Source organism: Hermetia illucens, chromosome 3 (genome assembly GCF_905115235.1).
Source record: "Hermetia illucens chromosome 3, iHerIll2.2.curated.20191125, whole genome shotgun sequence".
Classification (NCBI taxonomy): domain Eukaryota; kingdom Metazoa; phylum Arthropoda; class Insecta; order Diptera; family Stratiomyidae; genus Hermetia; species Hermetia illucens.
Window position 1 is genome coordinate 70614391 of NC_051851.1, and position 27484 is coordinate 70641874.

At 38.4% G+C, this 27484-nt stretch overlaps 1 protein-coding gene across 1 annotated transcript in view; it reads left to right on the forward strand.

Moving 5' to 3' along the window:
• Positions 1–10831: 10831 nt before the first annotated feature.
• The window catches only part of LOC119652371 (lysosome membrane protein 2), an 81254-nt gene continuing 64601 nt past the window's right edge, over positions 10832–27484 (forward strand). Inside the window, exons 1-2 of the mRNA XM_038056468.1 lie at positions 10832–11093; positions 20992–21242. Coding sequence (XP_037912396.1) covers positions 21209–21242 — 34 coding nt within the window. The 5' untranslated portion in view covers positions 10832–11093; positions 20992–21208. The remainder of the gene's footprint in view (positions 11094–20991; positions 21243–27484) is intronic.

The following is a 27484-nucleotide window of genomic DNA, read 5'->3' on the forward strand; positions in this document are numbered from 1 at the left end:
GAAAACCATAAGCTAGTTTTTCTTCGACCTCAGAATCTTTACTACATTCTCTGAGCTTATGCTTCCGCCAAAGCTTGGTTGAGGTTTCCATTGCGAAATTTTCAAAGCCATCACCGGTAAATCGAGTTTACCTGCTTCTGTCCATACAAGTGACGAGTAAACCAGGATGGCTCAGTTTGACGTCAGTTACTTCTGTTTTTCCCCGGCTGTGACAATGTACTTTTTGGGGTCCTCATCGGTTCTGTACCTCTTTGAGAGCTAATTTTCCATCAGATTTGCTAAATATCCGGAACAGCAATGTTGTTGAATGTGTTTTTAATATCCAATGACACCACGGTGAGCAGCCAGCAGAAACCAGTGCCCTTTTTGCCAGGTCTTCACTGCCAGTTTCAAAGCTCGGTTGGGGATGTTATCCAAACCTGCTACTAGGGTCGGCCAACGTCTTCTTGCATCCAAAACCAGAGCGTTCAGCATCTGTTCATACTCGGCAAGTGTAGCACTGGCACGCGTGGACACCTTTCACCTTCGCTATGACAAAGCCTTCCTCCTCCATTGAATGAAACAGTAAGTAATTTGCGTCAGCTCGGCAATCCTTACTGATGTGCCCTTCTACTCCGCATCTCTTGCATTGCTTCGACCTGTCGTTTGGACTGGTGCATTCCTTCGCAATGTGATTGAAGCCAAGACACCTAAAGTATCGCTTCTGTTCCATCTGCTCCCTAAGCCGACACATAATCCAGCCTATTCTTACTTTGGCTGCTGCTAACACCTTGAGTGCTGCCTCTACTGTTGAGCTTATCTCCCAAGCTGGTGAGTTCGAGGCCTGCCTTCACTTTGTTGAGAATGTTAGCATGTGTCCTTCACCTCGTTTGTAAGTGATAATCATCTCCGGTCTATTCTTCTTCCGATCATTTCTGTTTCGAGGTGCCATCTTTCTCCAGGCTTTCACATGCGCCTTGAGCGACCCGCTCCCTTTTCCCGAACTTGCGGCTGGAACAGTTTTGCCAGCAGCTTCAGTCGTGATTCTCACGTGCTCTGTTTTCTGGGTTTTGGGCCCTTTTTTCTTTTCGAAGTTTGCTGGCCTGTTGATTCAGTCAACCCTCCCCACAGTAGTGTGGCGCGGCACGATTCGCGACATTCGAAATAAATTTCGAATGCTGCGAATCCTGCCGCGCCACAGTAGTAAATATATTTAAGAATACTTTTGTATCTGTTGCGTTACATGCTGGAAACGATACGCGATCATAAGTATGAATAAAGTGGGATCGACATGCATTCATTCTTTTGATAAATCATGGAATTTTATTTTCTTTGATATGTACGCTTTTTTCTGAAGATTCGAATTCCACTTGACTCGATAAGTTTCCAGACAGGCCGGAATTTGATTGAAAACGAAGTGGACGTAGGGAATATATTATAGAAGAGGATTGAACATAGGAACTTTAGACCAGGTTGCAGTCAAAGTGGATAGTAAAGTCGTTTTGTTTATTAGATCGTAATTACCAGATACTAAGGAATAGTGGCAAAAATGAATGATTGAGAAACAAGAATTTACCCTTTTCAGAGTACAGGTCGACTGTAAACTCCCTTCTCCCTTTCGCGTCAGCAATATGATAGCTTGAGAAGGTATAGAGTTGAACGGATAAATATGAGGCTGAATAGAGTGATGCAGCGAAAGGCTTTGTAATTGATATTGAGTTCCGGTTAGAATTTGTTTTTAAAGGTGGCTTAATCTGGAGTACGACGAAATATTACACATTTGAGCCTTGAAAATGGTTCACTTATTAAATAAATTTTGCTTTTACATCAAAAACAGATGAAGATTCTAAACAGATATTCTTCAAAACAGTGACTATGTCGACACCGCATGTTATTGTAGTAATAAATTTCTCTTCTCCTTCAATAAACTCATTAAGTGCCAACCTAGATTTCATCAACATCAAAATTGTTTAACACAGTCTTTTCTACGGTAAAGTATCGCAGTAGACTATAAGTCTATGTTATGAGAAATGTTTCACTGATAAGACCTCTAGAAACTTTTAAAGATACTTCTAAATCTTAAAGTGCACAACTAGTGTGAAATTTTCATAAAATCGATTCTTTTCCTTTTACATTTTTTGATAGTTTATACCTTTAAAAAGAACATATCAAATTTTTGCGATCGTATCTCAAATAGTTTTTAGGTTGCAGCCTTCTAAGGGTAGCTGCTTGTCGGTTATACATTTGCGCTACCTGAGGGGCCGTGCTATGCGGGCGATGTAAATAATTATAATAGTATCAGGAGCTACATACACAGATATGTATTAGTAGTAACAATGCGAGTGATTTTACGTATGTTGTTTGTAGTAATAGTAGTAGACAATGAAATCACTACTTTTATCTTTAATCGCATTTTTCCCAAAACTATATTTCTCAAATTTTCTGCAGTTCTAACTCGATGACATATCGTTTGATCGACTTGGTTTTTTTGGTGTACTTTTGATCGGATGAAAAATGTAATTTTGCCATGCCAAAAACATCGAAGTTTTCGGCAAAATTTTAATTTTTTTTTAAATTCTGCCATTTTGTAAAATTTTAGTTTTCTTCACAATTGTGGATCATTATAAAGGCAGGTACTTTTTAGTTTAACGAACTTTTTATTTTTTTGATTTCATGCACTGTGAAAGCCACAATCACCAGTGGGGAATTTTTTTTTGGAAGCTCCGAAAATCGTGGATAATTTGCTGAGGGTTGAATATTTTCTCTTCGAAATTTCACCAAGTACACATTATTATCAAAAAATGTATCCTCGAAATTTCAAAACATTCCGTCGATTACTTTTTTAATAAAAAATTCCATTTTTTTGGGCAGCCCCGATGTTTTGTCATATTCTCCACGTCCTCGTGCTCTACTTCCATGTAAGAAGATACTCCCACTCTGAAAAATTGTAAAATGTTACTACTGTGAATTTATCTCATTCTTGTAGATAACACAATTTGAAGCTCAGAAAAAAGTTATGTACACCTATTGTATTGAATGATTATACGACAGTTCAGTTTTTTCCCATACCAATGCCCGATTTATTTTATTTTAAATGTTATTTATTTGTCAGTCATTATTTGGGAGTTGCGTTTGCCATCTATTCGAGAGGGCCTCCGTGACTTATTAGATATATAAAATTCGCTAAGGATATGAATAAATGAATTTTAAGTAATTGCCAAACTTTATCGCTTCTATTTTATCACGGTGAATTGTTATACATATTCATCTGCATACGAATGATAGCTGTTCGCAATGATGATTTCGATAGATCAAATCATAAGATTCGCAACGAATTTTGAAATCATATCGTTCCTGCTGAAAACAATTTGTAGATGAATTTGGGTGAACCTATTTTGAGTGCGTGGCATCATTGAACTTAATAACAATATGTAATATTAGCTAGTTTCGACCTTTTGGATTCCAGTTTTACGAGTACATTGTACCAGCAATTATGAACTATTAAATAATCATGCTGAACACTGTTTATCGATAAGCCTAATCGGTTTAATTACAACAATCTCAGGCACTTGTTTCCATTTTCACTTATAATTAAGAAAGCATGCTTATAAAAATTGACTCGAGATGAGAACATGTGTCTACTACCGTTCATTGTATTCAAATCAATCCCCCGAAAGGCTATAATTGAATCTAGCATAAACATTACGGATCGCCAGTCAGCTATGTACGTGTGTACTTATAAAATTCTAATGTGGGAAAACCCCGCCAAACTAAAGAGAGTGAAGCAAAGGATAGATCAATAGAGAAATTCGCGTTGACTACGCACGGTGAGAAGCAAATAATTGTGAATCACTTTACTGGTTTTCAATTTTCTAGGCATTCTATAATTTGTTTTAGCAATTTGAAAAATGTTATTTACCAATATCGGCCCCCTAGAATGTTTACAGTAAAGACTGGAGCTTTCAAGGGGGCATGTGGGCCAAGAACAGGCGGTAAAAAGTGGCTAGAATTCTACCGTGATTATTCTAGTTAGTGTACAGAACGGAGCTTTCAGCACTGATATCGTGAAAATGTACCAGATGCCATCTACCTGCATTAGAAGTTTATCTATATTTGCAAAGGTAATGTATTCATATTGTGAGTTATTTTACTTATGTTAATGTAACCAGAGGGAAATTGGGGATTGCTTCCAAAAATTTCGTCGGCTTAAAATCTCTATGAAAAGTTTCCCTTCACATAATGCGGACTTTTGTAGGCGTATACAATTCAATAACAAGTCGGAATACAGGAAGTTCTCGCTTCGGGTATAAAGGTTTTGTGCTCATCTTATGCGCGAAAGTTCTACGCATATTTTTCCATCCATATAGAGCTAAAAATCCAATATATTTCTTCATATTTGTCTAAACAGACATAGATATTATCCTCACCCTAAACAAACAAACTGCCTATTACCGAATACTGTGGATACACATGTATGTAAATAGCTTGGGCGTACTCATATTTCGGATTAACTTCATGCACATATATATACGTCCATTGAATACCGCTGGTTTAACGTATAAATATATCTATCTGAATTAGATACTACTCGCAAACTTTGTTAGCACGTATATATACATACGTACACACGTATCCACCTGTCTGTCTGGAGTAATTTCCAAATGACTAAAACAAAATCTTTCTTTGCGACCCTCATTCATATGAGCTCAATGTGATGATGATATCATACACGTTGTAGAATGCACCAAATTCACAAAAAATGGAAAAGTGTCACCCTCCATAACTTAATAATAGTTAGATTTTCTTCAAACTTACACCAAATTGTGGCTTATGTTATCCCTTACTCCAATGACAAATTCTGCTTCACTTTTTGGGCCACACATTTTGAACCCTCACTCCTCTATGGTTCAGCCAGAATCATTTTTGAAAAGTACTAATCGAGTTCTTCATTTGATACGCCTCATGGTCATATTTGGTGGGGAAAAATTTTACACTCTCCTTTTGCCCCCATTAAATTCAACACAAAATGGTGCCACACTCTGTATGTAAAGGGATTCACTAAATTTCGTGACAATCGGTTCAGGCGTTTTCGAGTAAATCGAGTGTGGCAGACAAACAGACTGACAGACATTGAGTCGATTTAATAACGATTCTGTGGAAACCGGATTTCGATTATTTTCCTAAAAGCTCAAATGGAAGCCGAATATATGTTCAGTTGATATACTGAAACCCCTCAGAGGACAGTTATTATGTACCAAATGCATCAAAGATTGTTTTGTAATGATGTTCCATTGACGAATCTATTTAAAAAATCCAACTGTATTTAACCATCCATTTCTAGCTTAGAATAAGTGATGCAAGAATCTTGGCTCGATGTAGTTTTAAATGAAGAATAACAACGCTTATAGGTCAAATATTGATGGGGAAACTTACTACAAGTGAGTCAAGCGACGACGGCTTTACGGTTTCTTACCAGGGCAGAGGCAAATCGTCAGACGCTGCCTCACCTCTGCCCTGGGAGCAGCGTGACCGTAGCGGCTCGCAGATGCTGAATGCTCCTTTATATAATTCGTAAAACAGGACATGCCTACGAATTATATTGAGCGCAAATCCGCCTTATTGACCAGAGCTGGCCAGAGTGGACCAGAAAAGAAGGAGTAAGTTGCTCCTCAATTGGTCCGGTCCTGCATTAAGTTGATGCGGACTTAGGACCCCCTTCATTCTCAAAACGAATTACTACAAGTGGTTAAATCGAGCCGCTGCGTTCACAGTGTTCGTTACATTCTGAATGGGTTCAGTACTACATTGCACAATGCTAGTCTCGAAATGAGCTGATTTATCCTTCGCAGGATGCGTCGCATGCGGTTTGAGTTTTAAGACTCTTAATTCGGCTGCCTCAAGTGACGATTGATCGCCTTCCCTATTTTTGGCCAGATGAACTGTCGCCGGATTGTTTTGCTTGCAGTTCGTCGACTTGGATATACGGCAGAAGCGGAAAATATCTTTATACCCAGCGGACCAGGACGGTATTTAAACGCTCTGCTTTTGGGGAAGGTCCCGAGTCTTTGTTGATTAGAAAACGGTAGTGGCACTGGATCGGTCGCACATTAAGGATACGGCGACAACGTCAATTTAGGTAATGCCATCCAATAGACTGCACTAGCCCACGATGAAGGACGAGTGGGGCGCCCAAGAAACAATTGGAGGAGGAGTCCGAACATCTCAAAAGGTGCTCGATGGTGGCGGTGATGGTGAAATCCATTTCATTTCAAAGGTTAAGGTGATATCCTGACAGCCATAAAAAAATATAGTCGCTCAACTGATCAAAACATTTAAACCATTTGGCTTTGATGGCGCACTTGGACTTAATGAATATTAACTTGGACTTAAAGGAATTGCCGTTTTCCCAACAATATTGTTAAATAGGCGGGATTCGGTCGATGTTGGAGCAGTCCGATTCGCAGAAGGCAGAAATATTGCCCGGCGAAATGACATCTTAGCAAGAAGTTTTTCTAGACTTTTCTCATTGACGGTTTTGCCTAGTTTCCAAATCGAAGCCATCTATGACCAAGAACCGAGGCAACAATCGTGCAGTCAGCCAAGAATATATAAAAATTTTCCCTTCATATATTCAGTCGCTTTCGTCAGCTTTCGTGTGAAACAAAACCTTATCAGGGTCGATTTAATGTCTGTCGGTTGAGGCTATTCTTATGAAATTTGGCGAACGGGTGTGGTCTGTAAGTCCCTCTACATATAGTAACTAGGGCTATTTTATGTTGAACTTAAGGGGCGCTCCCCGTACATGCGAAATGGATTGTACACTTTTTTCAAAGAATATTACTTTTCGAAACTGAAGCTATTGGGTGAAACATAGGGAGTGGAGGGCTCGAAATGTATGTCACAAAAAGGGTATGAAGTCATATCCTCAGACCTATACACCCGAGATGTCCGGATAGCTCAGTGGTTAGAGCACTGGGTTGTCATACGGAAGGCCGCGGTTCAAATCTCGCTGGTGGCAGTGGGATTTGTATCGTGACTTGACTTCGGATACCAGTCGACTCAGCTGTGAATGAGTACCTGAGTCAAATCAGGGTAATAATCTCGGGCGAGCGCAATGCTGACCACATTGCCTCCTAGTGTACCGTTACGGTCTTGAATGAAGTGCTCTAACACACTTCAAGGTCCTGATCCAATATGGATTGTTGCGCCAACGATTATTATTATTATACACCCGAGAAATTTTTCACACAAAATGTACACAAAACCTTTATGCCCGAAGCGTCCAGCTTCCGGTATTTCGACTTTTTTCCTTTGCTTATTGGTTAACAGTCATTTCACTGAGGATACATATTTTATGTGTCCTTGGTAAATGCTTAATAGTCAGGTTTTGGCGTTCAATGGTTTGAACTCTTCTCTGCATGTACATGCGCGCCCTGTGCAGTTAGCCGGCACCCTGTCCCCTGGCTAATGTAACAGCGTTACAAGAAGCGTACTGGACAGAGCCTCGTTTTCTGGAGAAGAGTACCTAAATATATTATCGTGGTCATCCAATAAAGCATGTGTTCGGAGTAAGTTTCTTAGCCAAAAAATTAAACCTGCTGTTATCGGCTTTGAAACTATAAGCGAAAGGCTATGTACTCTGCATTTCCGAGGCAAATTTCGAAACATAAGTTTCATTAATGTTCACATCCCTACAGAGGAGACTGCAGAGTCAGAGAAGGATCTCTTCCGTAGAACCATTTTAGTTGGGGATTTTAATAGCTACGTAGGGACGGAGCCGATACGTGCGCTTCCTTTAATAATAATAATCATCGCTGGCGCAACAATTGATATTGGATCAGGGCCTTGAAGTGTGTTAGAGCACTTCATTCCAGATGGATTATTTAATTAGCAGTATCCATGGAATGGTCGTTCAAAGTATTTGGTTTGCCCGGAAAGCGTTCCTCAAACAAACATAGGTCTCTTAAATTGGGATCACCTTAAACCAAATTTACCTCATAATAATTGAACTCCGCTACCTTCAAGCCTTGATGAAGGCCAGAACAGAAACGGGGGCCAATATAGATTCGTATCACTATCTTGTTGGCATGGTGCTCCGAGCTCAGATAACAACACCGCAAAGCATTGCCCCCAACAATCAGGTGAGAGGGAGCATCGAACGAATCCACGGCACAGCCCTCCGTAACGCCAAAGAAGGCAACATGGATGCAACAGTAACCGTAATGAATAGAAATCCTGGAAATGAATAATCGACTAATCATCCTCACAAGCACTTGAAGAACGTTTTCATTTGAATGCCCTCAAACATACTTGGCCCAAAAAAAGCTGAAACGGCTGTTTCAACAGTGAATGTAAGCTGGCAGCCGATCGGAAGAATTCCACACACCGGGTAATGCTACAATTTCAAAGTACACGGCTATACGCAGAAATCTATCAGAAACTTCGTTGAGCGGAGAAGCGACTTGACAGATGGAAAAAGGTAACCTAGAAGAACGAATAGGTTTTACACGGAGTAACCGCACCACGCGGGGAAATTTTACCTAAAAGTCAGCTGGATGAAGCCTTATACGTTTAGATTCTCACCCTGTCGAACCGAAGAGTGAAATCTGACTTCCGACAGAGTGGGCATATTGGAGCGATGGGTTGATTATTTTGATGAACTACTCAACAACTAAAATATCGGCGAGTTGGAGTTTCCGCGAACTGAACACGACGGACAAATGCTGCTATCGCCAAGGGGGGGGAGAACAGTTCGTGCAATCCGTCCACTTAAAAATCATATGTCGCCAGGGCCGATGAATTGCAGTCGAATTGGTTAAATACAGAGTCGGCTGATCAACTGATGCGCGAGGTTTGGGACAGCGAATCAGTGCCCGATGATTGGCAACGGGCATTATTTGTCCTATATGGAAAAAGGAAGATATCACACAGTGCAGCAATTATAGAGGTATCACGTTGCTAATACCGTAGATAAGACATTCTTCGCTGTCTTCCTCCGCCCACACCAAAGAGGTTTCACTTCAAGCAAATCAGCAACACATCAGATTTTGTATTAACGGAAAGCGATGAAAAAACTGTTGGAATATGGCTATCAGTTGCACCATTATGATAGCATAGCCAAGGGAACACTGTACACGGCCTTCAGAGAATCTGGTATTCCGATCAAATTGATAAGACTGACCAGGCTGATCCTGACCCAGTGCGAGGTCTGATAAAAGCAGCGGGATCACTCTCTGGACCATTCTAAGACAAGGGGAAGCTTTTAATGCATTCTTTTGAACCTGGAAAAAGTGATCCGCATTACTAATGTAAATTGCGAGAGGAACCATCCTCTTCAAGTCTACCCTTATATTGACTCAAGATTATGAGAAGAACAATTTGAGATGTACAATATACCATCACTTGGATCGAGCCCGTGGGAGAGATTTCGGGCAGCACAATAATGAAGGAAAGGCGGAATATATGTTGGCAACGTAAGCATCAGAAACCAAACAAATAACCGCATCGAATGACCTAGTTAAACGAGAATAATAAAGATAAGAGACTATAGCCTGGAAACCGTTGATAATTTCGTCAATCTAGGGTTGAAAATTACAACCGATAACAGCTATGACGATGAAACCCACACACACGGATATTTGCTGCCAACTGAGCCTGTTTCAGCTTACAAAATTGTTCCTCTTGAAATGTCTCATCATAAGGTCAAAATTATTACTGTACAAGACAGTCACAGTACTCATGTATTACCTGGAGACTTGGGTTCGCAGCAAGGAAAATTGCGAACTCTCGGCCGCGTTTGAGAGAGGAATTCCCTGAAGAATTTTTGGCGTCCTACTAGAGGATGGACGATTTCGTCGCGAATATAACGATGAGATTTGTGAGTGATACCGTGATCGTCTCACTATTAATAAAAGCTGGCTCAGTGGTTTTCGGTTTTGGTGGATCACATAATGGGTATGATGATCCAGCCGGAAAGTCTATAAGAGAGATATCTGTGGTAGCAAAGTAGACTTGGTTCCACCTCAATGAGACAACGGCGGAGAAAAAAGGAGACCAGACAGGCAGACTTCTAGGCGTATCTAATTGGTGGCTTGTCTGGAGTTCCTTACTAAGCTAGGCTTAGACCGGATATCAGTTGTTGCGCCGTTGATGATGACGAAGTAGAAATCCTAAATATTGTCGTATTTTTGGCAGTTAAAGATGTTACCCCCATTAACTTTTTGTGGAAATCTTGCATCTCAGCTTTATGCTTTTAGTTTAACTTCCTCAGCAAAGAACGGTGGGTCCGAACATATGCACCTATTATTATCGTTCACCATGCAAACATTTTGACCTTGTATGGATTCTAATGGGCTGTCATTTTTCGGTAAGAATGTTTGGTAAGCTTAGTGAAAATATTAGTACCCAAAATTTTGACACCAAGGGGGCTCATGTTTGCATGGATTTTATAGACGATAGTTAGCTCTGTACTCTAATTTTCTCTTTTTTGATGGTCGGGTACATTTGACAGAAATTGAAGAGATCGAGTTGCCGAAAACTTACTATTTTTAAGCTACTCCCTCTGTTAGATGCGTATCTGTTACTACATGGTCATATTTCCTACTAGAGTACACTTTGTTTCTGTTATAAACTTAAGCAAACTGACGTCATTCAGGTGAAGACCACTACGTCATACGCCGGTGAAAACTTCAACTGTTAAATTAATGAATACTCGTAGTAAAGCTCAGATCTCAAGAAAAAGTTATCTGAAGATCTGTTGATTATTTCTATTAACTTTTTCCGACTTCTTCTGCGAGACGTGTTGGATTCTGTAGTTTATGATACTTTATATAAGTACATGTTTGAGAAGACTCCACTGTATTTTGCGATTAGTATTGGCCAGCTTAACAAGTAAGATCTCTTCTAATAGAAATAGTGTTATTTGATATTTGTGCTGCAAGGACATTTTATAAGAAATCTACAACATTTGAGATTTGTGTTATGATTGTAACTATCAAATGGATATAAATTGAATAGTGCATTTATTGTTAATTAGAATTAGTGCAATATTGTGATACATTCGAGGTAGTTTTCCAAGTGGTGAAAATTATTCATTCAGCAGTTTTAATTATAAGGTTGGTGAAATTAGACTTTTTTTTAAACCAAAAGTGGTTGATAAAATATAAAATATCTTGTATGATTGGACTTTTGGTTATCATTGGACTGTTGATATCGATGTCGTTAAATTTAATGAAACGGAAGACAATACGTATTTCGATCCGGAGATAGGACAAAGGATTTTATATAAATTTGAAGTGAAAGTAGAAAAAGAATCACAAGTGATGAGCAAAAAAGTGGCAATTGGTCGGGACTGTCCCGTTTATTAAATAAATTCCAAAATCAAAACTGAAAATTTCAATGACATATAATCACGATTATAATAAGAATCACGATTATAATTTCAATAACTTTAATCAATCACTTTACTTTACTCAATTAGTACTGATTACCCTTTTTGTTTTTTGTTTGAGTTTTTTCCTCATAAAAAACTCTGGAATATTTATCCATTAATTTCAAAGTAGGGATTTCTTAAACAGAATCCTTTGTTATTTTATGTAATAGAATAATAACGACCGCTTGAACTTGATCAGATTCTTAAGAGGATAGTGTTTATGGTTCTATAGTATTACCGTAACTTCTTTGGTTGCTCAGTCTTGTCTAATTCGGAGAATCCGGTTTATGCTTTTTCTACTTCTTATTATACTACTACCTATAGCATCTTTCTTTTCCTTATTGCCGTTTGTATCTATTCCACCGAATTGGCTTCTAGAAACTAAATTTAAGTCCTTTTCAATTTTTGGTAAGCAAAGCCGAAAATTCAAGTCAAGGATAAATTGTGCTGGATCAACTAGTACTCGTGTTTGGCAAAGAATAGTTGTAAGGTATAGTACTAGGTTATAGAGAGTAGTGAACTAAGGAATAGTGATGTGGCCTCTGTTTATAGTCCCATTCTGGTATTCATGCAAGTGCACGACAGCAGAAGTAAGTTGGTGAAGATCTATCACTCGCCTTTCATCATTTTCTTAACATTTTTTTTTTTTAAATCTCTCACAATAAATTTCCAAAAGTTACAATTAATGGAGAGTAACAAAAAGTAGATCCACAATACATTTTCTATTAGAGCTTATAATTTGCTCCCACATATTTGGCCAACTTGTCGAGCTCGATTATTTCACGAATAATTGCCTGGCCTTTTATCGAAGAAGATGGTTTTTAGGGTCATCATCATATCCGAGTCCTTTCATGTACTAATTGCGGATGTTTGCTACGTAATGACGTCCATTGATACACAAAACGATGGCTAATCATTGTCTATCGGTTTTATTTGTTCGTCGTGATAATTTTCCTGATAAACTCTCTTATTCTTCGCCAGAATTTCGTAATAAACCACACTTTCCTGTCTTCCTAACCAGATCTTCTTAGGTTGGAAATTTTGTTTAAGTGTGATCTCCTGGTGTGGTTTACATATTTTGCTGCGAATTAACGTAAGTAATGTCTATGCAAAAGATATTTTCAAAACGACAATCTACGACATATTTAAGAAACGGTCTGAGCAAGGTGTTCTTTATTTCTCGAGAAATCTGCTAGAATTTTCCATGGTTCCCTCAAAAGACAAACCAGTGCGGTCGATTACCGTATTTTTTATCAAAAATGGTTTGTTAATATTCAACTTATGTCTGGCTATTTTTAAAAATCAAAGTAGTCTCTGAAATCTTCTAGACTTGAGGAGCGCGTTGAATGTCACGCAAACGCAGGTGTGATGAGATCATGACTTAGAGCTTTTTAGGATTTATCAGCTAACCGATAACCCACTCAACGTTATTGACTGCAAACGAAAGCCATCCTTTTGACGGATATCTTATCTCTATTTGTGGTATGTGAGCCTTGTTATTAACAGTTACCAATGTGAGTATAGTAAACTCGTAGATAGGTTTTTTGAAATGACCTCAACACGCGTAAATTCGTTCCCATTTTTTACAAGAATGAGAATACCAAAGTTGAAATGAAGGAAATTAAATTATTTTTTTGGTAATCCAATTCTTATGCCATCGAAACGGATAGAAATAAGACAGTAAATATAGTGGGTAGAATACCATGACTGTTTGGAGGACATTCTAGGACTTCAGACTCGATTCTTCCATACTGGGTAAATGTATTATATGTGCTGTACCGTGTCATTTCGTCTATAAAGTTCCAACTGGGTGATTAAGTTTCTTGACTATGCACGTTTTATTATTTATCTTTTCCAGATTTTTGGTCAACAAAGTGGCAAATCTTTAAACCTACAGAACAATTTTAATAAAAATCTTTGCAAATAAACCAAAGAAAAGTTAAATTAGAAGAGTGTAGTGAATCGGGATTGTTGCAAACAACCATCCCAACTTGAGTGCTGACAATATTGTAGTCGTACATGGGAAGTGACCACGCACTATACTCAAAAGCCGCAAGCCTTTGTCAGCCTTGTCTGCGACGTATCATCGAGGTACATTGGGCTGATATATTTTGGACGAAGAACAACGGGTCTCACGAAAGTGGTGCTCCTAGCACCGAATATCCTGGTTTTCAATTTCGTTTTTGGACAACCGGGCAGAGGGGACAGTAAACTCTCAACCTTTGGTCCAAGCTGTAGTTATAGTCACCTCTCGCTTCGATTACATTGAAATGCTAGTGTTCTTTTCCAATATGCAGTTACCCTTCTCTCTACAGTCATTCATTTTAAAGCCTTTGAAAGAGCTTATCTAGGGGTATTGTACGATACTCGAAAAATTGACTATTCCATGTCTGTCTGTCTCTCAGTAACGTCTGATTTACTCGAAATTTGGCGAGAAGAAGTCTGTGAATTCATACTGCCATTTTCTTTTGAGTTCAAGGGGGTTCACCATACACGCGGCAGAGGAGTGAACATTTTTTCTCACTTAATATGATCGTATGAATGAGGTTGAGCTTCCAAAAATCACAAAGGTGGTACACGAAATCTAACTCTCAAAATGCATCCCATGCGATATCTGTTCAAATGAAGTTAATAATAGTATTTTACCATATTTTCGGAATTTATGCAAAGAAAATTTCTTACATAAGATGAACAGAAAACCTTTGTACTCGAAGCGTCTAGCTTCTGCTATTGTTGTTCCTAGACCATACAAAACTACTCCTGGGTGAATATACTCTTGCTCCTCGTCTTGCTGCGCTACTTCTAGCGCTTCGCTTCCAAGTTTTACATGACCCTATGTTACAATTCTCGCACTACTGTACTCTAACTGCTGGCACCAGAATGAACCAGTATATCTTTTTAAATTTCTTTCCATTTTATGAAAATATATGGAATCGAAAAGTGAAAAAGACAAAAAAGAACGCTTTCTAGTTCCCTACACGGGGAAATTTGATTGAAGCTTTTCCTACCAGATTTATGAGTTGACCGAGTCCAGCACCTTCTTCGTTTGTTTTCTATCCATTTTTTCATCCGTTTTTCTATTCTGAAGGTTGGCTATCTTGAAATGAAAGGAAATACTCAGTACCTCCCTTGTGTAGGAGGGGTAATTTGCTACTACAGGTCTATTCAATTATCGGATGCATTTCGCCGGAATCCCCCATACCCCCAATTTAGATGTACTATATTGCCTATTCAAATATTACGACATTATCTGATTTAGAAACCGACTTGATGCCACGTCTGAACTTTTTGGTCAAGCAGGAGCTTGTAAATTGTACACCCCCCTTTTGCATATATGGGAACCCCCTCTAAATCTCAACGTAGAAAGATATCACTACATGTCTGGGCGGTCACAGTTCCTACTTTCTCACCGAATTTCGTGATAATTCGTACAGCCGTTTCTGAGAAAATAAGTTTTGTTTTGTAAACAAAACCCTAAAAGAGTGTGGGAAACTTCAATTCGGGGAAAATGTTTGAAAATTTGAAAAAAAAATAATGGCAGGTGTGAACTGCGCTAGAATCTTTTAAGTAGATATTAACGAAAGTAATTTCCTAAACTGGCACTTGGAGCAATTTGAACAGGCATGGAAGTCATAGAGACAGTAATCGGCGGTGGGACCCACTGGTATTGCAGCAGAATTCGGTGATTTGTTAAAACCAAACATTCCCAGTTCAGGTTTACAGTTATGTTATTAAGGAGGACAAATGTGGTAGACGAAAGAGCAGCACCTTTCCGATATTGAAAAGAAACAATCGGCTGTTAATACATACCATGGAGGTTCTGATTAGCATCTTCATAAATGCATTTGCAGCATTAACTTTGGCAAAAGCTTCGGTACTGTCGTGGGTGCGATCCGCGCCTTCCGATTTGCCATAGAAAAACATCGCGCCACTCGCTTTGTATAATTTCCAGAGGGTGGTCTAAAGAGCTCGAACCATATAAGCAAGTTAGACATATTCGACACCTAGTAGCTAACTCACTTAGTCCTCCATGATGAACCCTAAAGCATCTAGCAAAAATTTTAAATGATCACTTCATACAAAAAGTTTTCGAAGACCAATCCGGACGAAACTAACTCACCTACCTTAGATCGAAGCTTAGCTGCACCTTAAGATTATTTCAAGAACTAAGGCAACTTGCATAAAATCACGCTCTTTAACTGTTACCCCTTGCGATCTATGCATAGGCGAATATCTAAACTCAAATTGTTTCTTCTTTTATGTTTTCGAGTACAAATGCTGCTTCACTATTTAGTGACGAAGATATTATATTTGATCAGTGGTGTATGTCCGTAGAACTACAACCGAAATGAAGACGCCTGTGCATATGAGAATGGGTGGACATAATCCATATGAGTTGAACAAATGCCAAAAGGCAAAAATAGGCCTCCACAAGATCCTGGGATGTGCATATCATTGGGCTGTCGAAGTATAAAGTACAAAAGTATAACCAAGAAAATAATTTGGAACTTCTATATGTTCTGCAAGAGTTGACAGGGCAATTTATATTAGCTGACACGTTCAAAAGCTGGTATAATCAAAGTAATGGAGCAGTTTTCTTCTTTGACCCTAACCTTAGTGGTGTTCACAACAAATTTGAGGTACATTTTCGTAGTGTAGTGTAGATCTCAGATATCTCAGTCGTGAGCTCTAAGGCTGTATCAAAAGAAAGCTATTATGTTCGGTTTGCTTAATAGGATAAAAAAATTAAAGAAATAATTTATATCTTTTCTTTATTACTTTGTTATTTTATTTATTTATTTATTTTTTTTTTTTTAATTTAAACTATGCTTTAGTTTCAATAAAGATTTTTTTAATGTTTTTCAAGTTATCAGCCTATACAAGCAGGATAAACACAGAGGTGAAAAAAACATTAAAAACTACTAACATTGCTTTTGATATGTCAAACTTTCTAATTGTCACGAAAAATTTTCATATATAAATAAGAAAATTCGTAAGCATGATTGCGACGGGTTAAGTTGTGTTTTACTATCCAAGGTCCGTTTATTATGGTGTGAATGCATTTAGTTTGTCACTCTGCTAACTTTAATATAATGGTGGCATTCTATGATGTTTTAATGTTAAGTAAATTCACCCAAAATATACGGCCTTGACCTACTAAATGTTATTAATAGTGGTGCATTACATATTACGGCTTGTACCTTTGCAATTTTCTGCTAACTTTTTAAAATGTGGTAATATCAACAGTGGTTGATGATATATTATGTTGAGAAATTAATGGGAAGAGGCTAAAGTTTCATATATCATAGTATTCACAGTATTTTTAAGAGTTGGGTTAGTAGAGAAGAAAGCGAGAGAGAGAGTTTCAAGCCGATTAACTCATAAATTTAACAAAATATAAAAAATGAGAGCACTATGTGGTTTTATCCTTTTATTTTTTTATATATTTATATATATTGTTGTAGAAGAAAATGAAAAGGGTAAGAAAAAGAAAAGAAAACGAAAATTCTCAAATAAAAAAGATAAAAAACGATAAGTAATAATAAAATTAAAAATTAAATTAGAGTTTTCAGTAAAAATACGCTATCGAAAATTAAAAAAAAAAAAGTTTCTTTCACACAAAACCGCTTACTTTCTACCTTTAACCAATTCACTGCTAATACATTACACTGCCGCACTATCTCATTTCCTGGGATTAAATGTCAAACTGAGTAATTAGTCCTTTTCTTTTTCTGCTTCTCAAACTCGACTCCTCAAAAGTTCAAATTCCCCAATCCATCCTTTTCCGGCGACAGCTCCAACCAACTTTCTATAGTCCAGCTGTTTGCCAGTCTACCTTCATCAGCCGGCTCAACCTGCCCCAATTTTTGCTTTCGCTAAGCTCGACCATTAACTTCAAAGTCGATGGTAGCAAAATCATCAAAAATTAAAGAATATCACACCAAACTGAGAGTTCGATCTGCTAAATGGATATACATAACGAGCTAATAGCTTTGCACTCAAATACACTTACAAAAGAAATACACAAAACCTTTCATAACTGAAGCGTCAAGCTTTCGGTTTTGGACTAGCTTAGATTTATCGAACCGACATTTCCGAGAAGATTAGAGCAAGGATGTAAGACCTAAGGAGCTTCGGAAAGTACTACCCGAGACCTTTCATTTGATACCCTACATGACTATATTTGGTAAAAAAAAATTTACATATCCCTTTTGTATGTATAAGGACCCCTCCTTAAATTCGACGTAAAAGGATATAACTCACTGTATGCGTGAGTGTTTACAGTTACCACCTTTCTATCAAATTTGGTGTCAATCGCTATAACCGCTCCGAGAAAAATGCATATGACAAAAAACCTTGAAAACGAATTTAGCAAAAGTTATCATTTACGTCCACTAGTGGTAGCTGCGCTCCTTAACGGCCTGCTCACGATGCAGGAAATGGCGTCCGCGAGTGTCCGAGCAAGTAATTCTAACTTCTTGGTCATTCTTACACCTGTGTTCTTGGTGGTAGTTTTGAGAAAAATTTTCGATTAAGAGAGAGAATCCGCATTGTCTGATACATGTCAAACTGACACCAGCTTGATAGTTGATAGTTAAGTCCTGTGTTAGAACCGAGATGCCGGTCGGCTAATGTACATTGATCTAGAATTTGTAGACAGTATCGCTTCGAACGAGTACTGATTCGTTCATAAGTTACTTAAAAAATTAGGGTAGCAGATACACCCATTGCTATCTATTGTAACTTCCTTCCCTATACACAATACGCTGGAATAAATTCCAGGGAAAATAAAGAAAACTTCAACCTAGAAGACATTGTTGAAGAAGGAAGATCTGTCTGCGCTTGAAATATAGCACTTATATGCGTCACTTGCTGCCCGGCGAGACCCTTGAGCGTACACTGCCAAATAAGAAGGAACGTTCTACAGAAACGATAACTTCAGTATTCTGTGGTGCTCCTCCAGAAGAACGAAGCCTAGAGGTGGTTGTTCAAATTTGACAGATAGTTTTAGACGTAGGTCAAGTAAGAGCTTAGTCACTCCACTTTACTGTTTAGTCGGAAATGGGCCACAGTTGTCAAGCGTATGCAGTTTTCAAACTTCTTCCAGAAAGCGTCATTATATATATGAAAGCAGGTTACAGAAAGACCTGGAAGAAAAACAAATTTCAGGAATAACTGGGAGAAAAATGGAAAGTGGGAAATGTCCTTGGAGAAGACTTCATTCACACACGGCGAAGGCAATCTTAGGGGAAGCACCCGGCGGAATTTACTCGAAGAATAGGCCCGAAGTTAGTGGAGTAGAAGTGTCTTTGATTTGAAAAACAAAAACTGCCAGAATCTCTGGCGAACTAGGTTCGAAGATAACCGGAAATGGTGGGTTCTGTGAGAGGGGCTACAGGGGGAGAAATTTCTGGTTTCCAGTCAAGAGTCTATGCGCTGTCTGAAATTTTGACTGTATTACAGACAAAACCGATGGGGAAGGGGTGATCAAACACGAATAGCAAGAGACAACTGATACCTGCCAAAGTATTACCACTTCACATTCACAAGAACAAAAACATATGCATATGTTCACGAGCCCGGGTATGTGCAGCTTCATGAGCGTTACAGGTGTTTGACTATAGGCACACATAAACAACCTGCCAAAGATCCTACAGGAAGGCCGCAGGTCGCAGATTCCTTGAATTCTCTGCAGGATGACAGCATAGCTTTTGAGAGCGTTATTTATTCAACGTGTTCGGGGTGGTTTCTCGTCTTCAGGGTGGAGCAGGAAAAGGCTAACATGATCCGTGTCGAACAAACCAATAAGCACCGTAGTGCAACTGCTCAGGAGTGGCTAGGACAATTCGCTGGGGAGGGGAACCCTACCCTCTTTCCACCCCAATTATAAACATTTGAAGATTATTTGAAGATAATGAGAAAAGTTAGAGGATTTTTAAGGGTGAGGAAGAGTTCCAGTTGACATTGATGGAAATTCAGTCATGAGTCCACTAACGACAGCCTGAGACAGGCATTCTATACGGATGGACGGTGGAAATTGCTTGAAGTTTAAGGAATTATAAGCTCTGCCGTTTTGCATGAGTTGAAAGGACCGGGTGAAAGCACGTATCAGAAGCGCGATGAATAAAAGGAAAGCTTGCTGTCATGAGGAGTTAGCTGACGGGATGGGTGGGGATTCCAGGAAGCTTGGTTTTAGACTGGTCACACGAAAAATCGAGGTTCACTTGATGATGAATCCCACTTTTTACCATAAAGGACAATACTTAGGTGTAACGGAGCAATGTTGCAGATTACAATCAGATTCTTTTCTTATGAAGAAGATTAAGCTCAACTGGCGGAGGATGGGATGACACGGAGTTCTTTGAACTAAAAAATTCCCCTTTTTCTCTCTCAAAGGTGGGTGGAAAAGCTAGCTGGAAGTAATGCACCAAGTTGATCTAACTAATTCTCTGAAGTCGGGGAGATGTTTACTATTTAGTTCAGTTTATTTGTTTGGGGACGCAACATTCAGAGTGTGAAAGTATCAGAAGGCAAAAGTGTGTTTTCAAATTAGTATTTTACCTGAAATACTCGATATGAAGATTAATGAGAAATAATTATATGGAGATGGGATGTTGTGTCCAAGATACATCGATGGCAAGAAATTGGAAGAGGATAAGATAGATGTTCAGATAGCTGAGTAATTAAAGCACAAGGCTGCCGTACTGAAGGTCGCGGTTCAAATCTCTGGTGGCAGTGGAATTTGCATCGTGATTTGACGTCGGATACTAGTTAACTCAGCTATGAATGAGTACCTGAGTCAAATCAGGGTAATTATCTCGGGCGAGTGCAATGTTAAACACATTGCCTCCTACAGGGTACTGTAATCCTGTAGGGTACCGTTACGGTCTTGAATGAAGTGCTCTAACACACTTCAGGGCCCTGATCAAATTAGATTGTTGCGCCAACGATTATTATTACTATAAGATTGATAGCCGGAGTTTCCAGAATTACTCATGGCTTGATCTCATAAAATAGGACTAGCCTAATGTAATGTGTGCGGTATTTTGCTTGCTTATACAAAATAATCAATGGGTCAATGTTTGATCTTTCTTATTAAAGACGGTTAAGCAGTGATGTGTGAATGTGCGCCGGATCATGATAGAGTTGTAACTATTTCAACTTTTCTTCAGCATTATTCAGGATTAACATGGTTTTGACACCATTATTTCATTATATTTAATGTATGGAATCATTTATTATTTAATTATCCGGAATTCTGTGTCCAGAAACTGATTTGGTAAACACGTGCTCCTTGGGTTCTAGCACGAACCCAGATGCGCATTGCACGCACTTTTCAAAGGAAGTAATTAGAGACATGAAAGTTATTATTTACTGCCGTCCTTAATGTATATAGTCATTTCTAAAACACGTGAAATTGAATAATAGCTATCATAATTTGTATGGATGATTGATTGTGCATATATTATTGACATCTTAGCTAAAAATAGTGTCAAGATTATCTCTAGTCTTTTCAATTGTACGCGAGATTTCAAAGATCGTAGCGATTCTTAAAATTACTTTTCTTTCTCTATTTCCAGGCTCTCTGATAAAAGATACAAAAACGAGCGAGTCGTAAGTGAATCGCAAGCATTTAAGTTGAAATGATATCGAAAGCCTCGTCAAAACCAAGCTCATAAGGCCAATTTTCTCCGGGCGCAGCTATAAATGCATGCAATTATACTTTTGACCTGTAACGAGAACTTGAGAAAATTGAAAATTAGTGCATAAATTTTATATCGGAAAATTCACGTGAGGATGGAATTGCTTCATGGAAAACAGAATAGAAAACGTAAGTAATTAAGTTTTGTATCTGAGTAGTTGTTTTGGAGTTTGTTGTCGACAAGCAGTTTAAAGGCATAATTGGTAATTCTTCACATGTGTATGGACATGTGAATAGTGTACACTTTGAATGTTTTGATTTATTGACGATAAAAGAGGCTTCATGCATAAAGTGGAAAATCATCTCCTCTAATGGAAACTCCCAGTTCAGTAACAATGAACTCATTTTAATGTTTGCACTATGATTCATAATTGAAACATTATGTTCTCCATTTATTGAAAGCTGAAACCCAATCACTAATCGCCTCAATATTAATTCGCACTAAATTTTCTATTAATTAAATGCATCAGAATGTGAATGAACGCCTAACAATGCACTTAAATCCTCTACCACAACAGGATAATTGGAACCATTGCAAACCAGACAATGCACATTTATGCATAAAAGCACCAATAATAATCTTTTCGATTCTGCATCAAGTCACAGAACCCGCAAAATGCATTATGTTCGTCATATTGATGCATTAAACCTGTTAAAACCTCTGGTTTCCCGTTGCGCTGCGTGTGAGGGTGAAATATGCGAAGCCCAAACACGAGTATCCATGCTTGGACACGGTGATGGAGTTCATCCGCATGTGAAAATGGAGTTGGTAGAGAATTATAATTCCACTCATAAAAGGACATAAGTGTCGCCACAAACAGACATACGGGCAGGTGGGCAAATCGGATGAACATTAATAGAATTACACGCATTCGGACAGATGGACAGGCGTGCCCATTTCAAAATTAAGGCATTCCGAGGATTAAATGCATTTTGGGTAATTATTTTCGCGAAAACAATATGCTCCATTGCCGGACAATTATCCTGCTTTGATGCAAATGTTGTTTGCTTCCAGTAGTGAGCTAACGAGCGGAAGAACACACAAAAGTTGTCAATAATCTTTCACAAAATGCTGTGAGGATTTGGATGTAATCTGATGTAATTTCGAATGAAACATCGAATAGCCGCTCCACTATCCATTTTGGATACTTTATTTGAGCTTATTCATTCCCGGTATTTTCCCTGATGGGGGATGGTTTGATATTTGGTTGCCAAATACTTCGCTTCGATTATCCTCTTAGCTAATCTGGGTTTATCAAATGACAAGAAATCATTGGTTTGAATTAGGAGGTGGTTACTTAGTCAAAGTTTTAAGAAAAAATTGATTTGAGGAGGGGGACTGTTAGTCCTCAAAGTAGGTATGTGCACTGTACATACTATACAATCCAACTATGAAGACTAAGAAAATTTTGATACATTACCTTTTGGACTATGAAAGTAAATTATGCTTCAAAAAGGATAAAAAGGTAATGAATTTAAGAAAAATGGGCGATTTTATATAAAATATAATTATTTTTATCTAAAAGTTTTTAATATTTTGTCCATCCACTTATGTTTTAAATTATGCTTTCAATTCTCTACTCTGAACATAAGATTGAATACAAAAAGCAATAAGTGGCCGGCCCTGGCATACTTGGCTAATATTTTGTGTAAAAGCTTTCTTCTCGCATAAATCGTTCCTTTTAAAACACTCCACCTGGGTTGATGTCAGGAGACTTGGGTGGCCAAGGAAAAGCGAGTATGTTTCAACTAGACAAACACCTTTGACAGATTTCGCGTCATGGTAGAGTATGGTAAATGACAGAAGACCATCGTTTAAGACTTTTAAATATTATTGCAGGTTCCTGCTGCCTTCTGCAAGGTACAAGGACCCAGGACTTTTGTTCCCCACCACACCCTAAATCATCACGGACGGACGGTGTTTGACAATTCAAATGGATCTTGTTCATCGTTTCTGATGAATTTTGGCCTTTTTACGACGATATTATTTTAGACCAGTTTCAGCTAATCGAAGATTCTCTGTTCAAATGGGCAAAAACATCCCGTAAATCTTCAAATTTTTTGGACTTTCTTAAAAGCTACTTTGCTGCCCTTTTACAATTTTCCAACCACAATTTAATAATTGATCTTAATGGTGTCAAACGTCTCACAATAATGCCAAACGTTTTCGCGATTAAAATCTCTGTTTTACCAAAAATGTATGATAATGCTACGACGCTCTATTCAGCAGCACTTTTCAGTGTAACCGTACTTTTTCTAGTGTCATCAGAGAGTAGAAATGTGGACAAATAATAAGAGTTTGATGCGTTTCCAAAAAAATATACATTTCATATGACTACATACATACAATTTCATAGCTTCATTGAAATGAGCTATGTTCATAATTCGCTGGCGTTGAACTGTATATCCATTTTTCAATAAAGAAAATATCTTCAAATCAATCTTGCACTTAAGAAACCATTATCATTCCGCTTTTTCAACATTACTTTTCTATCTACTTACCACATGTACCCAATGATTCTGAATTTCTCTGAAAAAAAAATAGCCGCACTTCCAAGCATTAATACTACAGTTGGGATATTATACTACCTCTTAGTGGATCTACTCCTACCTGTGCTACGAATCTGAGGGCGTCTTTTAAAGGTGGCGAATATACAAATTTCTCTAAGAAAAAGTCCACTACATGTGTATCTTCGTGGCTAGCCCAAGGAAATCGCATATTAAATACTAAACCGTAGGCGCATCTTCCATTCCTTATTCCAGTTATAAACAACCAAATTTACCAACTGATATTTTCAAGACGGTATTTTTATGAGGAATAATTCAGTGTTCGAAATATAAATTGGGCTTTTTACCGAAACATGTGCATTGTGGGTTATGCTATGCAGTGGAAGCCACTCTCCCAAAATGGTCGACGAGTGGGCCGTCCAGGGGCATTTGGTGCAGAACAGTAAAGGAGTGCGAGCGTCTTGAGAAATCGTGGGGGAGCTGAGGCGCATTTCAGGTACGAGCGATGGTGCATAAGTGTGGTTGATGCTATTGTTTACTTAGAGCATTCAATTGCAACCATATTATCTATGATATTTTAGAGGACTCTGTCGGCGGTCTATTCTTATTCGATATATTGTTTAAATATTCAACTTATTATACTTCAGTAGATATGAATATGCTAACCTTTTTCTATAAAGTTTTTTTCTTCTATAGCCAAAGCGCCCCTTTAGTTAACACCTTCAATCTTTGACAGTTTTCCATTGAATAATTCAGAGTACTGTCCTGCTTTGATGTCAGAAGCTATCATCATTTAAAATCTTAGAATTTTCCGTCCTTCCCTCGGATTTTTCGCCTCCGCGCGCGCGGTCAAGCCAGTTTCTACCATAGCTTTTAACTCCGGATAGCTGAGTGGTTAGAGCACAAGGCTGTCGTACTGAAGGTCGTGGTTTAAATCTCACTGGCGGCAGTAAAATTTTTATCGTGTTTTGACGTTGGATACCAGTCGACCCAGCTATGAATGAGTACCTGAATCAAATCAGGGTAATAATCCCGGGCAAGCGCAATGCTGCTACTTGGAAACAGCCAGTATTATACTTATAGCATTTAAGCGTGATATTCCCGTCCAGGGTAACGAACATCTTCAAAATGCATTGTTGCACACCAGCGGAGTCTTCCTATTTAAAGAAGAAATAAACTTTCTCTGAGCGGTTCAATGCTGTCCTGGGGAAGCTTTTCAAAGGCAAAATTGTATCGTGATATATTATTTGAATGGCAAGGTGGACTGTGACAAAACCTTGTTCGGAGAACAGAATGTTGATTTGCACTAGACACTGTTTGGTCACTTCCAAAGATGTGGTTTACTGCCAGGACATGAAGACGGATCGAGGAGCGTTGTTGTTGGCTGACAACAACCGTGCGCGGATTTCATCATCGTAGCTGTTATCGGTTGTGATTTTCGACCCTAGATAGGAGAAATTGTCAACGGTCTCAAAGTTGTATTCTCCTATCCTTATTCTTCTTCGTGTTTGTGTTTGACCAGTGCGGTTTGATGTTGTTGGTTGATTCGTCTTCGGTGCTGACGTTACCATCATATATTTTGTCTTGCCTTCATTGATGTGCAGCACAAGATCTTACGCCGCCTGCGCGATCTGGATGAAGGCAGTTTGTACGTCTCGGGTTGTTCTTCCCATGATATCGATATCGTCAGTATAGGCCAGTAGTTGGGTGGACTTGAAGAGGATCGTACCTCTTGCATTTACCTCAGCATCACGGATCATTTTCTCGAGGGCCAGGTTAAAGAGGACGCATGATAGGGCATCTCCTTGTCGTAGACCGTTGTTGATATCGAATGGTCTTGAGAGTGATCCTGCTGCTTTTATCTGGCCTCGCACATTGGTCAGGGTCAGCCTAGTCACTCTTATTAATTTCGTCGGGATACCGAATTCTCTCATGGCCGTGTAGAGTTTTACCCTGCCTATGCTATCATTGGCGGCTTTAAAGTCGATGAACAGATGGTGCAACTGATGTCCATATTCCAACATTTTTTCCATCGCTTGCCAGAGAGGGAAAATCTGATCTGTTGCTGATTTGCCTGGAGTGAAGCCTCTTTGGTAAGGGCCAATGCTGTTGTGGGCGTATGGGGCTATCCGGCCTAGCAAGATAGTGGAGAATATCTTATAGATGTTACTCCAGTGTTGTTGATTTGGAAAAGTCTAAAGTTAGTTTGGAAATTTCTGAATCAGATTTGCGAAACCTATGAAAGGGCACAAACAACACCGAGTAGCCAGTTTTATTTTTTAAAAAGTGTTGTTCGTTATTTGAGAAAACATTGGAATGGTAGTGATACTGGAATACTGGAAGCTCGGCGCTTCAGGGAAGAAGGTTTTGTTTTCATTTTATGTGAGAAATTTTCTAAGCACGTTTCTATTTTTGGAGATAGCTATAAAATCAAAATAGTCCTTCCTATATTTCCGAACTTTCAGACATATTATGTATATATTAAAGACATATTATAAATGTTATGCTCATCCTAGACAAACATTGTATTTTACCGCATACTGATGTGTACATACCGCACCATTGATCACAGAAATCGTAAAAAACCGTTTGCGGTTAAAGAAGTGAATTTTCTCTTCGTTGGAGGTAAACGTTTGCGTCTCATTCCTTCAAATGAAGACCACTCGCCTTTCGGCGTCTTTGAACCTGCTCATAACGTAAATTTACAATTACGACTGTTTTTATGTTTATTTTCAAGATAATTCGCAATTTTTTTTTTTAACTAACTTACACACAAATCCTTAAAAGGAATCTAAAATTGAACAGTATTTTATCTGTTTTTTAGTAAGTGTGGAGCTTTCAGGGAGGTATATGTCAAGAACATGCGCATTCACAAACAAAAGAAACGAGACAGAGTTACCAGCTAACTTAAGGGCATTAGCTTTTCTCCCTTTCCGGGGCCCAAAATTGATATAAAATTCTGACTTTGTCTATGTATTCAATTTGAAATGTTCCCTTTTGCTTCATTGTCCATTTCGAGTTTACTCATTTTAAATTTTGTCCGACCCTTATCTTTCTGGGAAAAGAGATTCAACCCCCAATGTTCTATTCAAAGCCAAGCGTAACTCTTTTTGCAGCTCAGTAAATCTAGTATTATTCATCAATGTGCGCTTCCGGTTCTCCTTCCCAATTCACTGATAGTTTAACTACTTTTTATAAAACTAAATAAATAACCAAATGCGAAAGGAAATTCTGCCATCAATAAGTACAACATGTAATTGACAGTGAGTGGGCAACTATACCGTCTATCTGCTTTGGGGTCATCGGGTCAAAAATGGTAATGCGATGGAATGCAGGTGCAAACGCATTGTAAAATAGTCAGTTTCCCGACTATTGGAAAATACTTGGAACTGAAAAATGAACGGGGAACCACAGTGAAGATGCCTATAGACGCTATGTGGATAACATTGACTAAGAAACAGTAACTCTGAATTAACTCTTTTTATTCGAGTACGTTTGAAAATAAATAAGACTCTCTGGAAGGTTACTTCCTAGGTGCAGTCAACCTTACTCGGAAAATCACAATACCAATTAAGTAAAGTATTTTCATTTGCGTTTTCACGTTTATGCACTTACATATCTACAGTATCTGCGATAATCATGGAATGTGGTTAGCGTATGAGACTTCGTACATTACTTTAAATCGATTAGAAACTATTCAAACTATTTAATTTTATCTGCAGAAAAACAATTTTTTTTCGTGTAAATCATAATTGCTATAAAATGCAAATTTGACCTCTAAGTAAACATATGAATAAGTAATTAGAAAATTTAATTGCTATTATCCGTGCTTGCGTATTTCAGCCATTTTATGTAATATTCTG